Genomic DNA, 17,033 nt, shown 5'->3' with positions numbered 1-17,033 from the left:
AGTGATCACTCAGGGACAAAGTCCAGATTACTGTCTGGAAAGGAATTACAGATACTTGCAAGAACAAAGCTTGCATTCTCCTCCAAAACATCTTAGCACCATAAGGAAATAATGGCAGACCTGGCAGTGTTAGGTCAATGGCTGGACTCAGTATTTGAGAGGTTTCTTCCAACCTTATCGATTCTATGAAATAATCCCTTGCAAGCTCTATATGAAGGTATGTCACCACCTAGTTCTTCATCTGAAATTCCAGATTTCTCCATTTCCTTCCACATGCTCAAGTGCACACAGAGGTGCAGCAATGAAGTTACTGGTGACAGTGACACACTATACACCTCTATGCTGATTCTTAAAGCAAAGCCCAGTGGGAAGGCTGTGCTTGGTCAGCAGGTGCCACCACAAACCAACACTTTCTGAGCCACTTTCCACTTTGCCACTGACCCACAGTGGCTGCAGAGCTTTCAAGACCTGCTGTAGGCAGAACTGAACGCTGCAGGGAGGAAATAAAAGCATCATGATCACATCCCACACACAGTAGCATGAAACAAATCTTAAAATTTGAGCCCCAGTACGTTTTTTTGCAGTTCAACAAGGATAGATATCCCCTAGCCTATCTTCATTCCCAAACTCTTGCCATCTGCTGCCTTGTATGCTATGAATCCTGTTTTAGGAAATTCTCTGTTATGAGACTTAGTATCTGACAGGACAAGGCTTCCACAACTTACCCTGAAAACTTGCCTGACAATGCCAGGACATCTGGCTAGGTATGTAATTCCCTGATGTGATGTAGACATGTATCATTCCTAGCCATCCTCCCCAGAACAAATTAAAACCCTACCTTTCAACCTTGTTCAAACAGGTTTTTCTGATATCAAGACTTTTTTTTTTCCACATTCCACTCAAGAATACTATGAGCATTTCTCCCCATCTCAGTTTTTGGGCTCATCATTCAGTATGTCAGTCTCTGCACTTCCCACTCTTCTTCTGTTTGCTTGTCCCTCTGTGTCTGAGGAGCAGAGGACCAAACACACCATTACAGGTCAAAGCTGAAACAGAAAATCTCTGTAGTTGACCCACTCACATCTGCCTGACTCCCATTCTCTACCCAATTCTTTGTAGTAGTCTTTCTGGACCACCCTGCAAAGTCACTTCCTGACCTAAGGTTCTTTGTTCTCTTTTTAATGCTGTTCTGGCTCATCTGTTAACTACTTAAATTACTCACCTCTCTGCTGACTTTACAGATCTTCATCACAGTCAGTATTATCATTATGGCTGTTTGCATCCTTGCATCTCAACCTGTATTTCTTCAAACTCAAATCTCAGTTTACCTCCATATTTCTAATCCCATTCAGTCCTACTGCACTAACGGAGACAGCTCTGCAACCACTTATGTGCAGGTAACTTAACTCACTTACAAAATTGGCTGAGGTGAATTCTAACAAAGCAATACAGGTGCTGGAATGTCAAAAACTGAGGCACCTCTGTTCCCAAATTTGTTAGGTAACAGAGGAAGACAACATTTTTAGAAAACTTTCATCTCTCATGTCTTCATGATAGGCTCAATTCCCATCTTCTGTGCCTTTACCTGACTTTATCTATGCAAAATACCTTGCATGACACCTCCTTGCCAGAGGAAGACAGAGCACCTAAACTTAATGGAATGGTTTTGTAACAGAAGTACAATAAATTTTCTCTTGTAATTCAAATTCTCAGGGCACAGAGAAAAGCACCTACCAAGAGAGCACTCATTAAACATGCCAGCAGAGCTTTATTCCTATTACTGTACAGAAGCCTTGAACTATTTGTAAAAGATGAATACTTTTGGTTTGAAGTCATTTGCTTTGATTTTACTTTTTGAACAGAGGGGATGAGGTGCCAGGGGAAGAGAAATGAGAAAGAGGTTCAGTATGTGCAAGAACTTTAGCAGTCCACACTGTGCTACAACCTTCAAGATGCTCAAGGTAAGTGGATACCGCTGCTCACGCTGTCAGAAGTGCTGGGAGGCTGAGGGAAGGAAGGTCTCCCTCCTGGGGAAGGAGCAAAAGGGCAACAAGAACTGTCTTCAGAGACTCATACTGTGCTGCAGGACTTGAGAGAACAGCTCTGGGGAGACACAGCAGGTGAGCACAGAGGTGACTGCAGTGCTGACCCAGCACAGCAACCCACAGGCCATAGATCTGCAGAGAGTCAAGCAGGAAGTGCAGGCCCTTGAACCTAGGGCATCGATCACAGGTCTGCTCCAAGTGAAAACAAGGTCTGGAGAAGAGGAGAGGATCCACTTAATTCCTAGCATCAGAACAAAATAGTTTCAAGCTCATCTGTTCACATGCTGACAGGACTCTGCCCTCATCCTGAGTGCACTGAGACCGAGCCTGTTTATTTTCCCGATGTAGTAACACTTTCAAGGGAGAAGAAATTAGAAATATTCTGAGGATTACAGACTACTTTCTTTAATCTCTTAGCCTTAAAACAGGCAGATTTCAGAAGGGAATCTGATGTTCCTGTTGCCCATTAGAACTACAAATGAAAAGGTTAAGAGAGAAGACAAGCAGTTTATAGTAAGCCTTACAGTTGTACAAAAACCTCAACCATCCAGTCATGAAAACTGTTCACTGACTATTATGCAAACCTGGATGTGCATGCAAAGTCCAGAAATTAAAAACTTTGGAATATTTTACATAAAAGCCATGATAAAGGACAATAGCAACCAGTTAATCAGTGCCAGGAGCAGAAGAGGAAATGCAGCAAAGCAAAACAATCCAACAATTAAAACTTCCCCAGAAAACTATGAATGCTGGCTGGAGCTGCAGAAGCAATGACAACAATTGTAGGTCCATAAAGAAAACTAAGGATCTGAGTAAAGAAGAGTATTTAGGAAGACAAAAGAATACAATCACAGAACAACAGTAAATTATATCATTTAAGCCAGACAATTTGTAAGCACAGTGACAGTTGTGATTAACTTAGTGCAACAGGAAAGGCAGCAAAACTAAGGAATGGGCTATACAACCCTAAATACAAACCACATTTAAGTAGAGCTAATAATTCTACACTTACTTGATGTAGTTCTGGTTCATGCTTAAGACCTTGATTTCTCTATTTGCCCCATATTTTACTTTTAGGTCCTAACTAGTCCCTCAAGAACTACTTTTTCATAACTTAGTCCCTATGAGTGTCCGCACAATGCTTTATGCAATGAAAACCTGCTTCTTAGTTGGGTCAGATGATTTGAATCCACAAAACTATATTGGGGGTTGGTTGTTTGTTTGTTTGAACTAAATGGCCCTCACCCCCCATACCGCTCTACCATGTTCTCAGTTTGTCTGTTTAATATACAAAGCAGCTACTATTTTAAGAATAACAGAAGACACTGCTTAACCAGCACCTGGAGGGTATAATGCCAAAGCCCGTGGGAAACAGTTCTCTCTCTATTCAGCATCTTCCTTGGTATTAGTTCTGGACTGGACACAATTTACTCCTAACTCAGGTCTCCACTGTACTGGTGTCTGCGCTTTGTGTATGTGGCATGCTCAGGAAAGGAAATCTTTTCATAGGCATCCATTATCCCTACTCCTATTTCTTTGATTTTGCTCTCATCCATGCAATTTCTGACACTGAGAAAAAGGAGCTAAAGAGAAAAAAATCCATAATATTCAATATGGCCACTGCTTGCATCATTCTCTTTTAACTTCCCTTCCTTTTAGCACTTTTTAAGTTCTTTTCCAGGTAATTTCTCTTACTCCCTTACTGAGCCTCACACAAAAAGCACAGATATGTAACAAAATTGCCATAACAGATGTGAATTGCCTCCCTTTTTAATGGAACTAAATTTATGCTGAAGAAGCTAATACATAGTTGGTGCCTGAGCAGAAATATCCACAAGTCTTGCTACCTCCCTCTAGCACAAGGATTTGTTTTCTTTTAAATAGCATAAAGGAAGTAACTCAAAAGTTACTCCAAAGGAAGTAACTCACTGAAGCTGTTTTACTTATTCACAAATAAAAAATTCCCTCAGGCTAAAAAAATCCCAAGAAACCACAGGAGCAGCATTTTTAGAGCACTTGCTGAATCTCCTTAAATCTAAATCTCACTAAAGGAGGTGGCCAGACATTGGTTAGCCAGTCCTGAATAAAGCCTTCAGTTGCTTCATCACAGCAACTGGTTAATACAAGGCAAGCAGAAAAAATATAGCAGCTTTCATTATTTCTCAACTTTTGAATAAACCCAGGATTTGTCTCTGGGACAAACACTGTTCTCAGAAGTCAAAAAATTTCTCATGAAAAATGATAAAAAGAGCTGCATGTCTCATAAAGGAAAAAGAGCAGTATTCAATAAAAGCAACCAACAATAAAATTTATCTCTCTAAGAAATACTGTCTTCTAGTATTTTTAATATTATCTATAGAGGAGAAAAGTAAATAATATATTAAATATATATACATATTAGAATAATTTAATAAAATTTATTTCTTTCACACCTCTGTATACCACACTCATTTCACTGGATACATTTCAGATAAACACTTGCTCATAACTAGCTCACAGCTGCAGCACGCCTTATAAAACATTTCTGAATGAAAAAGCTTCTTATAATTTGCAGCTTTTGACTCCAGCAGCTTTTGAGACAATAAATGCCAGTTGTTTCTCCGTCAGTGGTTTGTACTTTTTAAAACAGAATAATCACTGTGACTGACCCAGCACTGCCTCAGGAGCTACTAAATTACTATTTTCCTTTCATAGCACAATAACCCGATTTAATGAAATCCTGAGATTATCCTCATTCAGCCTTTTCAGACTAGATTTCCCAAGACAGTCTCCTATCAACACATAAGCAGAGTCACTGATTGTGTTGGCTGTGTCCAGGCAGTGAAATTCTGTGCCCCCAACCCAATGTCAGCCAAACTCAACAGTCAAAGTTGTGCAGAAAGGAGGTTCCTTCCAAGCAGACTAAAAGCTGTCCATGAGCAAGAAGACAGACCTGGGAAATTGCTTGCAGAGGGATGACACAGGTTTGTGTCCCTGGTTGTGTCCTTCTGACCCTGCAGCTGCACCATGCAGCCCTGAGCCAGGCATAGCAAGGGCCAACCCATGCTCAGAGTGCAGCCAGGAAAGAGACAACAGTGCATATCAGGACCTCAACTACTGCTGCAAAAATACCTTGCTTTATTGAACCCACATGTTTCCAAGCTAACAACTGATGGGCACATTTGGGTATCCAATGGACTGTGGCTTCTGAGATTTCAAGATATGCAGCCCAGCTCTGTCCTACTGACAGACCTCTTTCTTGGACCTGGGAAGATTTTGCCATGCAGCAGCTCTGACTGAAAAGAAACTGCTTCTCCATGGGGTTTGAGCAGCAGCTGGCAGTCAAAAAGGGTTACTGCCAGGTGATTTTGAGAAGTCTTTGCAAAAAACTTTTGATGAAGAGCAGTTGCTTTTTTTCCGGAGCAGGGCAGCAGACAGGAATGCAATACTGTCCTGGAGCAAATCAATCCTCATGCAGTCCTAAGGTTAACATGGTCCTTGGGTAAGACCATACACCTACAACTTGGCCATATACCTTACAGAGGAACACCCTTGTTCTGGTTTAGGTTAAATTTGGGAGAAAACTTCCAAAGGGGTTCTCTCTAGAAAGCAAACTCAAGTGGCCCCTCCCCCAACTGGTTTGGGAAAATATTTCCTTGGAGAAAAGTGGAAAAAACTTGTTTATTTAACAGCCAAAGCATTCACCAGCACAAAAAAAATGAACAGTATTAAACAATAAAACCTCTTGCTGCTCTAAAAGAGATAACAAACTCAGAAAGTCCTCTCCATGGGCTGTAGCTCTGCTCACTCAGTCTCTTATCAGTCCCTCCGGTGCTGGAAATGCCATGGCCCAGACCCAGCCCAGTGGGCCACAGGTGCGAGCTGCCGGTGCTCCTCTCAGTGTTCAGTCCAGAGCAGGTTTAAACAGGTCCAAGAAAAAGAAAAACCTCAGTCCAGGGAACTTCTCTGCCTCAGCTAGCTAAAAACTAGCTAAAAACTAGCTAAAAGCAAAGGAGAGCTCTGTCCCGCTGTCTGTCTGTGCTGCAGACAGCACAGTCCATTAGCAGGATGCAGGGGAGCCAAGTGCAGTTTCTGGTAACAAACTCTGCTCTTCTTCTCTCTCTGCCTTTGCTCTCAGAACCAGTCTTAAAGGTGCAAAACTTATTTCTGGGCTAAACAAACAAATGGGGACACAAGCATCATAAAGTCACCCAGGACAACCCTCCATCCTCCTCCTTTGGTGGAGGGAGGTCAGATGGGATTATGAGGAGAGCATAATAACAGCAGTGTCTCCCCTCAGAGGCTCTCCCCACACCTGCATAAAAGTACACACTGCCCCCCCCACAGGAACTCCATAAAAGGTGTGTCCACACAAGAATGGGATTCTCCCAATGCACTCACCTCTGTGTGCAGCAGTGCTGCTGCCAGATCCAGAGGCAACCTTCCTGCCCTTTCCACTGCCTCCTGTTGTATGCTACCTTTTCTTATTGTCCAAGACTGAGCACCAAGTTGCATCTGGACAGTTTTCCTTATCTCCTGTTAATGGGCCCATCAATGTCTTGCCACATGACTCAGAGATAACACTCTCCAGGAGCCAGTTCTGTTTAACAGGTGATTAAGAACACACCTTGTGACTCAAAATAACATCAGCCCATTGTGAGATGCTCCGCCCAGAGGGAGAAGCTAGGCATTCCCGCCTGGATAAATCCAGGGATTTCTAGACAGAAAAGCAGCCTTTCCACAGGTTTCCGAGAAGACACAGCAACCACATCTGCCACTCCAATTTAGACTGCTACCAGCACGCTGGCCAAAGGGGTGTCAGGTTGTATTCTGACTTTGTCAGTGGTCTTCCTTTTGTATCATTACATGTATTTTTGTCTTCTTTTTTTTTTCTTTTCCCAATAAATTGTATTTCTGACTTAGAGTCTCTCACTGGTTTTGCTTTCAAACCAGAACACTTATGAATGCAGTTTATTAGAAAGAGAAAGTGACTGGGAGGCAACTATCCTAGAAGGAGTGGGGACGAAAAGATAAATAACAGAGTAAGTTCCTGTCTGTATGTTTCTTCTCCCCAAACAAAAGCAGTTAATAAAATAAGGAGCATCAGATCCCAACTATAGCATTCAGCAGCTCTGACTCCTAACAGGTGGTATAGGAGAGGTGTTCTGGATGTCACATCTTGTAATATTTTACCACATAATATAAAAAACATTTACAAGTGATGAACAATCTTTTAATGTCATAGTGTCTTTTTTTCTCAAATACTCTAAAGCTCTTTAACTTTGAGGCAGCTTTTGTCTTTTCTAACACAATTGCTTAAAATTCTAATCGACCCCAATAATTAAAGTAATTAAATTACTCTTTTACTAGGTGACCTGACCAGAACTAGTTTAGTTCTTGAAAAGAATGGAGATTAAGTGAATATTTATTTGATAGGTATTAATACAATTCATTACAAAGCACTTCTGTCAAGTTTAGTACTGTAATTTATATAACTACTACTGTACTATTCAGGTTTGCAACCATTCAAAAGTACTTAAATACTTAAACAGAGTTCCAAGTTTCTATAAAGTACTCATCCCAAAAGTAATCAGGTGAATCGTCAAAGAGAACATGATGAAAATTTCTGTTACTTTGACTAGCTTAGTTGTTTACTTAATCATAGGAAAATTTCCACCGATCAATCATCAGCCCACAAGGACATACTACACTATCTTCACTCCACAAAAGCTGTTACTCAGCATGCATCTCCTTTCTACTTTTATTGTTTCCATTTCTTTCCAACTTCTCCTTTGGTCTTTGCTCTGTCAGAACAGAGGAGGAAGCTACAGGACCTAGTAGTAATAATCCTACAAAAAGAAGGAAAATGAGAAAAGAAGGGAAAAATGAAAACTTAGTAAGATGTGAGGAGCTCTATCCAGTAGAACAGAGCTATCAAAGAACCAGCAGACTCATTCTCAGGAGCACTACAAAGCACATAACTGAGATTCCTTCACTCCAGCCATGCTCTATGACAATAAACAAAACTGTCTAAGCTGCAGATGCCCTCTGGACATTTACCTCAGACACAGAGGACATTTTCAGTAGGGGACTTTTCAGGCAGTAGCAAATGGAAATACAGGGGTGAGATGATAGGACCCTTTCCAAAATAGAGTCCTAGAGGGTATCCTGGCTGCCACTGCAGCCACCTCTCCCATTTAGCGCTCTCATGGCCCCTAGTCTCCAAGTTTGTTTATCAGGAAATGACTGCTACCTCAAGTATGAGATGTCCTCAACTTCTCACTTAAACAGGTGTTACTGGGGGGTAAGGGTTGTGGATAGTGTGGCCTTTTTTCAGAAACAAGAGTGTCAGATGAGTCTGGCAGGATAGTCTGATCAGATGGGGCCACATACTGGGACTTTATTCTCTATTTCTTTTTCAGCAGTTAACCTTTATGAAAGGACTTGTTTGCTAAATGGAATTAATGTATCAGCTGCTCTGTCCCAGTTCAGAGACACATGCAGAGACAGATGCACATTACAGCTTTTCTCAGCCAAGCCACGAGGACCTGTGAACAACCACTTCTTTGGCAGTAGTAAAGGTTGTGATCTTTATCAGGGACTGCACTCCTGCACTGGGTGACAGAATTACTGTGGTTTAAGAAATTACCACCTCTAACCAGGATGTGATGATTGACCCAAAGGTCACCATATAGAACAGCTTAATAGTCATTGCTCTCCCCATTAAGCTTCAAGTCACAGAAACACTAGAAACTCATCTCTTTTTCTTTGCCACTGAGGCTTGCTAAGAGCATGGCTGGCAGCCAGCCATTTTGGCCCAGATCTCCAATGCAATTGCTTCCAACAGCGTAACCAACCACACACATGGTTATTTCTGCCCTGAGCTGTAAATAACTGCACAGAGCAGTGGGAATCAGCTAACCAGGGCATCAGCCAGCCCTCACCTGGTAAATACCCATGCAAGTAGGCTGGCTGCACTGTTACATGCTGCCTTCAGTGTTCCTGCGTCTGGGGTCTCTTCTTGATATGCCCTTAGAGAAGTGGGCACAGGAAGGGAAGTTCAGAGGAAGTATTTCCAACAGTGGAAATACTGGCAGAAGTCACTCATTCTCACAGGAGCAACAGCCCAGTACTGCTTAGAGAACATCCAGTCAATTCAGGATTGCATGGTACTACAAAGTGTGTGTGGTACCTGCAACATATATAAAACCACAATTTAACCTGATAAAAAGAAAGAGCACCAAGATATGCATGAATATCCTCCCACTGCAGTACAACAGCACAAAGTTATGCATTGCTTCATCAGTGCCCAGACCCATCAATGTCTAATGCCACATAAAGTACTGCTTCAAGAGTGGAACCAGAGAGAGGAATGCATTCTGGAACCATGGGCACAAGTGATAAGGAGTGTGGCTATGCTTGACCTGGTTCTGTTCCATGGCAAGGAAACATGAGCTTTTATGCTATTTTCTCTTGACTAAACACAGTACTCTTTCGCCAAGCAGTCCTAGATGAGAATTCTGCAATTCTATGCTTAGCAGTTTACAAAGAACAAAGAGATTTTTTAAATGATTTTGCTAATAGCACATACAAGAAATAGCAAAACTGAAACTCACATCCCCAGGAAGGAGTTAAGGAAAAGCAAAACAATACCAGTGGCCATCATTAATATGGCATTATGATTCACAGATGAAAAATAGAAATGGAAAAGTCAAACCAGAGCATAAAAACTGCCTAGCAGATAAGTTGCTTTCTGGATATCATAGGTACAGAATTTTCTAAGACAGTGGGTGTATGAAAAATACCCCAATATTTTGGAAGCAAATCCTGACTCTTTCCATACCAAATAGGGTCCCAATCAGAAAATGCCTGAAGCGTCAAAGCAAATTTCTGAACATTTCAACATTTCAAGTTAGAAAGGATCTCAGAGTAGCTAGTATAAGCATGCTCAAGCCAAACAAGTAAAGCAAACAAGAGGACAGAATTGCTTTGGTTTGGGGGTGGCATGTTTAATTGTTTTGACCAAAGTAAAAATTATCCCAGCAAATTTTAAAAGGAATGAAGAGAAGTAATAATGAAACAATGAAAGAGAAAACAGAGTCACAAATGATCACAGTACTCTGTGAACTGAATTTGCTGTTGTAGTGTTCCCACAGACCAGTGCACTGATGTACCATAGTGAAGGTTTCCTCTCTCAAAAAGCTTCACAAGTTGCCTTCATAATCTTAGTGTTACCATTTGAGTTATCCAATAAACAGTATGAAAAAAATATTCTGATTTAATGACTCAAGAGTGGGCACAGATTGAAGTTTTCTGTCCCACATTTTTACAGTCATGACTGTGAAAGTCACACTGGAGCTTTCATAAATGTCAGTTTCAAGCTTTGACACAAAAATAAATACTGATGGCATTTTCTACAAACGTAGCAATGGATTATGAAGAAGTGATGAGCAGATATGTGAGGAAAGCTAATTATATGAGTTACACTGATAGTTATAGGCTGCAGGCTCAAAATATTTTCATCCTCTTTATTACTTTTGATATGCAAGATCTCTTTAGACCATTTCTAATTACCAGCGTAGCACAGCTTGAGTAGAACTGCAAAATGTTGCTAATGGCAACAGCAGTGGTTTCACATGTTTATTTCACTAGAACATATTTCACCTTGAAACTCTCCAGCTGGACTTGAATAATAATGGGTCAGACTTCAGAGGTGACACGGAACTCCCAATGCCTTCAGCAGTGCTGCACCAGCTCCTACCAATAGAAAGTCTACTCCAATTGCTGCTGTGTTTTCAAGTGAAAATTGTAAAGATGACATTACCCTTCCTGGAAAAGCATTCCCACACTCCAGAGACAACCCCCACGAAGGCACACACACGTGTTTGATGCAGGAGAAGCACCATACCTCATTCCTTCTGTCGATCTGTTCTGGTAGTTGCGGTACAGCTGGGGGACGCCCAGCATGGCCTCAGTGAACACAGCAAGGAAGCCCAGTGTTTCCACAAAGAGGGAGGAGTCCAGCCACAGGTAAGTGATGTAACCAGTCACACCAGTGAAGGTGAGGATGCACTGCATGTAGTCTGTAAACTTGCTCCAATGCCAAAAATAGTTCAAGTCAAAATCTGCAACAGAACAGGAATGCAAAAAGAATGAAATATGTTCTCCCAACCAACTCAAAGTTAATCAGGGTGGAATTGAGAACTGGGAAGCATGAAGGAGCTACAGTCTTTGGAGGAAGGGGTTAGTAGAAAATGAGGGATAAGATTAAAAAAATAAAAACAAAACAACCAAACAAACACACTTGCAATCACCTCCCGCCAAAAGAAAATCCCACAAAACAAGAAAAAGAAAGAATAATAGTCCTGATTTCAAAAACTTTTCTGGGGGGATGTTCAATAAAGAAACAAGAAAACAAAGGTTTGCAAGCCAAGGAAATATTTATAAAGATAACTTTTTAAAAGTAAGCATTTCAAAAATACCTTCCTCTATCAAAGATGAAGGACTCTGCATACTGCTCTAGTGGAACTGGCATAAGAAATGTTTCACAAAAACCTTCCAGTACTAATAACAGGCCCCAAGCACCACAGTGGAAGCATTCCTTCTCTTAGATCATTATCTCTCCCTTCCAAGAGCCTCAATCCAAGCTGCTTAGAAGGTCACCTGAAGTCCACAGCTCTGTTCCCTGGTGCAGTGTAGCTGCCTTTGGGGAAGGGCAAGATGCCAATGCAGCTGCTACAGTTTTACTGAGACAGGTACAAGACTGAGGCAAGATTTCCCCTGGAAAAAAGCCTCTCACAGACATCATCACTTTCACTCCTAGGACAAAACTTTGCTCTTGCCTTTGCCAGCACCAAGAAGTGCAGTTGTAGCACCCATTTCTGCATCCATCACAACAAAACGCTCAGCCACAGAACACAATATTCCCTCTTGAGGGAAGGAGAGAAGGAACAAACCAACCATGGCATTTGTTTGGTACATTAAAAGTGTATCATTGGAAAACACCTTATTGATGAATAATAAAATACACAACCCCATAGCGATTGACTATATAGCAATATAACAACTTCATTTTTAACAAAAATGCTACAATAACTGTTCATTAGCAGGTGCAGTTCCTGCCTTCCTTTCATAGAAGCACCTACTTCAAGACCAACTGGACTCTCTGAACTACCAAGGTGATGAACTACTGTCCTAACAGGGATATTACAACCAGCCCAAAGCCATGCAACACACAGCACATCACTAGAAGATTTCCATTGCTGTCATTTCAGAAGTAGTTGAGAAAGCTACAGAAGTAGTGCCACTGCTAACTCAAGCAAGGAAGACATCAACCTCCATTGACTAACACTAACAGAAAATTCAGTGAGATGGGAATATAGGCCACTTAGCTGCCTCAGGATAGATACATACACCAAGTAATAGTTTTATTTTCTGCAACTCTTCATACCTTCATATCAGTATCAGTCTGGCTCTCAGACACATTTTATTAGCTAATCTCTTTTTAGTACTTAGCAAACCCACGCCTCAGGACACTTCCTGACTGCACCCAGCTGAATCATTTTATTTTGCCATGTGAAGAGGAAGGTACAACTGGCCAGGAGTCATACCCAACCTGCAGCATTATCAGTCATCATCCAGAATTGAGTAATATGACCTGGGGCAAAACCACTGTCAATGTAAATGTTGACTTTCAGTATTTTATGGTAGTGGCTCCTCAGCCTCAGAATTCAGGGACACAAGACTAAATAAAAGTTAGAGCCAGTGCTGGGACAGCCCAAACGATGTGAGCCTCTTGCATTTTTGGAGCTTTGTGAAGGCCTCCCTTTTTGGAGATAAAGGGCCCATGGCCCTTCACTCATTAACCTTCCTACCAGCTGTCACATCTGCCCTGCATACACTGTGTTTTTCCTACTGAGTTCTCCACATGCTCAAAGATCCTTTTCAAAATACCCATCCCTGGACACCAAATCCTAAATTCTCCAGTTCATTTTTGTAATAGAAATCAAAGAACTAATACTACATTGAAGGAACAAAAGTTTAGGAAGTTCATGAAACCAAAAAAGTCAACATTCCCATAGCTATCGTGAGGCAAGCTACAAAATCCATGGATCTATGCAAACACTTGAGCATAGATGAGAAAAACACTGTGTGAAACTGGATTCAGCTGAAGCTGAAGAACTAATTACTAGCACAGAGACTCTATTTTGCTCAAAACTATCATGATGCTAGATAATCTCCATTTCACTGTAGTAGTTTATAAGTTCTTGTTTCTGCAATATTTTGCTTGGTAATATAGTTAAGAAAGAAGGGAAGAGAGGACAAAAGAGATAAGAGCAATCATAATCTTTGTAATAGTTTTGCAGAGAAAAACATCTGAGTTATTGTAAAAGCAGCCCAATATAAAATCACTAATTGCTCTATTTAACAGATGTATTCTCCAGATGCAGAAGTCTGTTTTAGGACACTAAAACTCACCACACTGCATTACAAAAAAAGTAGAGAATGAAACACTTGACTTTGCATAAGGACAGTAGTTTCTTCAGCCCTTATGTGAACTGCTAAAATGTTTTGCCACATGATTTCTTCTTTTTAACCAAGGCTAAAGTTTATTTTCTTTAAGAAATAGCTTAAAAAACTCAGAGGGAACAAAGTCACACACCCATCACTTCAAGGTCTGGAAATAAACTGTGACTCATTTTTCCAAGTGGCTCCCTTCTCAAGGGGGTCCAAACACATTAGTTCTGTAATGGGAATGATATTTTTAAATAAATAAATGTTAATTCTGCTGAATACAGTGATAGGTATGTACAAAAAAAAATTAAATACTTAAAAAAAAAGTAGTTTTTAAAAATAGAATAAAATTCATGTGTGTGCAAATCAGTCCTATTCCAAGAAGACAGGAAGAGAACACCAATCTGTGTCCCAGACCATGTCATCTGAGAACTGAACAAAGTTATACATATTATTGCAAACATTATTCATGTTTGAATAAAAGTATGAATAATAAATATCATATTGGGATTTTTGCTCCCCCATCATCTCTTTTCCTCAGAAGGACAAAACAAGAAATCCCACCATACCACCATTTATTTCTAGAAAACATCTTAAAAACTGTCCAAGTTAAATGTGGATGCATATCTTTCTACTCCCTGAAATGGGAAGTCACTGCCTGCACAGCTCACTCCATTCTGCCCAGTGAGAAATCCCTGACATGCGTTTGTGACCACACTCAGCTGATGCAGTTCAAGCAGTAACTCCCAGTCACTAACATCCTGTATGGATCAGAATTTGCATTACTGTGGTGAAAGGTACTGTATTTTATTACCCATGGCTGAGCTATTTAAACCACTCAGTGAATTGCATTTTAAGCATGTTAATCCACTGATAGATGAGAGATTTATGTTGGAAAATCCTATTAATGCTGAGGGGGAAGGAACAGCTCGGTAGGATTTTTGTGCACTGACTGGAGAAAACTCTACACAGCTTGAGGGTGAAGAAGGATGAGATTACAAGACCTCCTCTGGGAGGCACTCTGCATGTCAGAGATGAAAAATGTGAAGCAGGCGAAGCATTGTAAATAACAATGTTTATTACCAGTTGGGCCAAAATGCAAGTAGTAAATTCAAGATTCTGGTGTGGGATAGATGCCAAGTGACACAAAGAAGAGTCCACAGTATCAACTTTCAAGTGAGGATGAAACAGAGGTCCAAACGGTTACATTATTTTTAGACAAGAAACATTTTATACCAAGCCAGATACCATGCTAGTTCCTTTTGGGAAAGTGAAGCAAAGACTTTGACATACTAAAAATTATTTACTGTAGCTCTCAATTTCTCTTACTAGTTGCATCTTATTTTGTGCTGTGACCTAATTCTGTACCTACATCCTTGCACTACATTTATTTACACTTGTCCTTAGACATGTGACCCAGCTCCTCCATTTGGTTGGTTCCTTCCTAGTTTTGAGGTCAAGGAAAAGCTTGTAATTTTCACTGTCTGTCCTTGCAAGGTGGGAGAGTTTGCATTTGAGCCCTTTGTATAGCTGTGACAAGGAAATAAACTCTTTTCTCCTTACAAAGGCTCCTGGTTTTACCCTCTCTGCCACTCCTTATTGAATGCCATTACATCACAGTCACTCACCCAAACTGCCTCCCATAACTAAACTCTTGACCTCCTGTATGAAAAGCACTGCTCACTAACTCCTTCTAAGAGCATGCTGAGCAGACAGTCTCTACCCCTGAGTGCCCTTCTAAACAGATAACTTAGTAGTTAATCCTCCTACCCCTTGGTACACAGTTTATTCTTATGTTTTGTGAGACTGTGATGCTGTTCAAAGGATATCCAATTTCCATCATCTGGCTGGCAACCACCGTGCATGCCCACCTGACCTGTTCCTGCCACATGATCAAAGGAGTCCAGTCCGAGCAGTCAGATGTCCAGCGCCTCCCTCAACAGCACTGCAATCCAAAACCTTGCTTAGATGCTGTGAAAGAGCCTGATTACAGTAATATATCCAACCTGGACCAGTTACAAAATGCAGTCATGGCTGGGAATTATTTCAGATTATTATCCACGGTCTGTTTCCTGTAAAATGTACACACTTTGAAGATGCAGAGGCCACTCTGTGGCAACATTTTGTGCTGCCTGTGGGTCTCAGCCACTGGGCTACAGTACAACACTCTCCCCCTCTTCTGTTCTTCTGCTAATCTCCAGAACTCATGGTCTCTGCTGTAAAAGGGGTTCAGCTCTGAGCTGCAGGCAAATATGCTGCTGCTCTTCATCCCAGCCCAGCTACAAGGGCAACTCTTTGGACAGCTGGAAGATGCAGACTTGTATCCCCAGGCTGAAAAAAGAAACTAACTCAGACCTCTCACACTTCCAATGAGTGTTCTAAGCTATACACAGCTCCTGCACTCAGCAGTGGCACTTTGCCACATTCTCTAAAGAGGACTTGCAAGGCACCTGCCACAAGAGGTTGGGCCCAGGCAGTAGATTCTAAAAAGGAGACTTTTACACTTCCAGTTCTTCAGCTGCAGCAAAGCCTCAGACATTATCTGTTTCCCTGGCAATCTTGATTTCAGCTGTCTCATCTAAAAACAGCAGCAGGATTGCAGAGAAGCATGCTGGCTAGCACTCCTTACCTTGCTTATTCTGAGCAGCTCCCAGACAGAACCTGGGTTTCTCTGATGCTCTGTTCTGAAATTCCTGAGTACCCCACAGGGCACTCAGGAAATAACTGGGGTGATAAGGGCAGTAAGACTATGCATGACTGTTACTGCCTGATCCAAAACTTTTTCTCTCACTCTCATCATCCACATATTCAGCTAGGCACCCTTTCTTTCCAGAAAGAAGGAAGAAAGGAAGCAGCATTACAGACAGACTGATACGTTTAAATTTTCTTTCCTCTTTTTTTAAGAACTGACAGAAACCTGCTGTCTGAAGCCAGCATTTCCACTCATTGGGACTGAAAAGGGACTTGTTATCTTTCACTCATAGTACAAAAGAGAAGGAGAACTTAGCACGAAAAACTTCTGGCTCTAATCCAAACCACTGTCTTTTTAAAAGGACACTATCTATAACCAGACAATGCTCTTTATCTCCATTCCTTCAGGCCCATGACCTAGGAATTTCTCAAACTCTGAGTTACTTTAAGTATCTGCTCAGCCCTGTCACTGCACTACTTCAGCATCTCTCAAACATTGCCTTCTATCTGGTCTTCACACTGACCTGTACCCAAACATTGTCACTTTTTCCTCTCTAGCCAATGCAAGACGGGAGCAAAACATTCCGGAGGGTCTTGAATCTTTTCTGAAAATATCACCCCAGCCTATACCAAATAAATTACTCTCTTCCAATGAAATCCATTTTTTGACATCCCTCAGCTCATACAGTGCCTTCTTTTGGCCACATCTAGACTAATGTCAGTTCCTTAAAGCCACTCCTCTTAGTATCTGACTCTCCCTGAAGGCCCAGCATGAGTCCTCTAGTCAACAAAAAGTAACCAGCA

At 41.3% G+C, this 17,033-nt stretch overlaps 1 protein-coding gene across 10 annotated transcripts in view; it reads right to left on the bottom strand.

Moving 5' to 3' along the window:
- Window positions 1–17,033, bottom strand: part of SLC66A2 (solute carrier family 66 member 2) — a 157,943-nt gene that overhangs the window by 103,555 nt on the left and 37,355 nt on the right. For 9 of the 10 annotated variants that reach the window (XR_008434840.1, XR_008434841.1, XM_053964589.1 and 6 more), the window contains one exon: window positions 10,933–11,149. Coding sequence is in view for 8 of the 10 variants with exons in the window: in XM_053964589.1 (XP_053820564.1) it covers window positions 10,933–11,149 (217 nt within the window). In the remaining 2 variants the exon portion in view is untranslated. Of the gene's footprint in view, window positions 1–10,047; window positions 10,782–10,932; window positions 11,150–17,033 lie in introns of those variants that run through there. The other variant, XM_053964658.1, reaches the window with a different exon arrangement.

Source organism: Vidua chalybeata, chromosome 1, assembly GCF_026979565.1.
Source record: "Vidua chalybeata isolate OUT-0048 chromosome 1, bVidCha1 merged haplotype, whole genome shotgun sequence".
In the NCBI taxonomy this organism is placed as follows: domain Eukaryota; kingdom Metazoa; phylum Chordata; class Aves; order Passeriformes; family Viduidae; genus Vidua; species Vidua chalybeata.
This window is presented reverse-complemented; position numbering and strand designations above follow the sequence as displayed.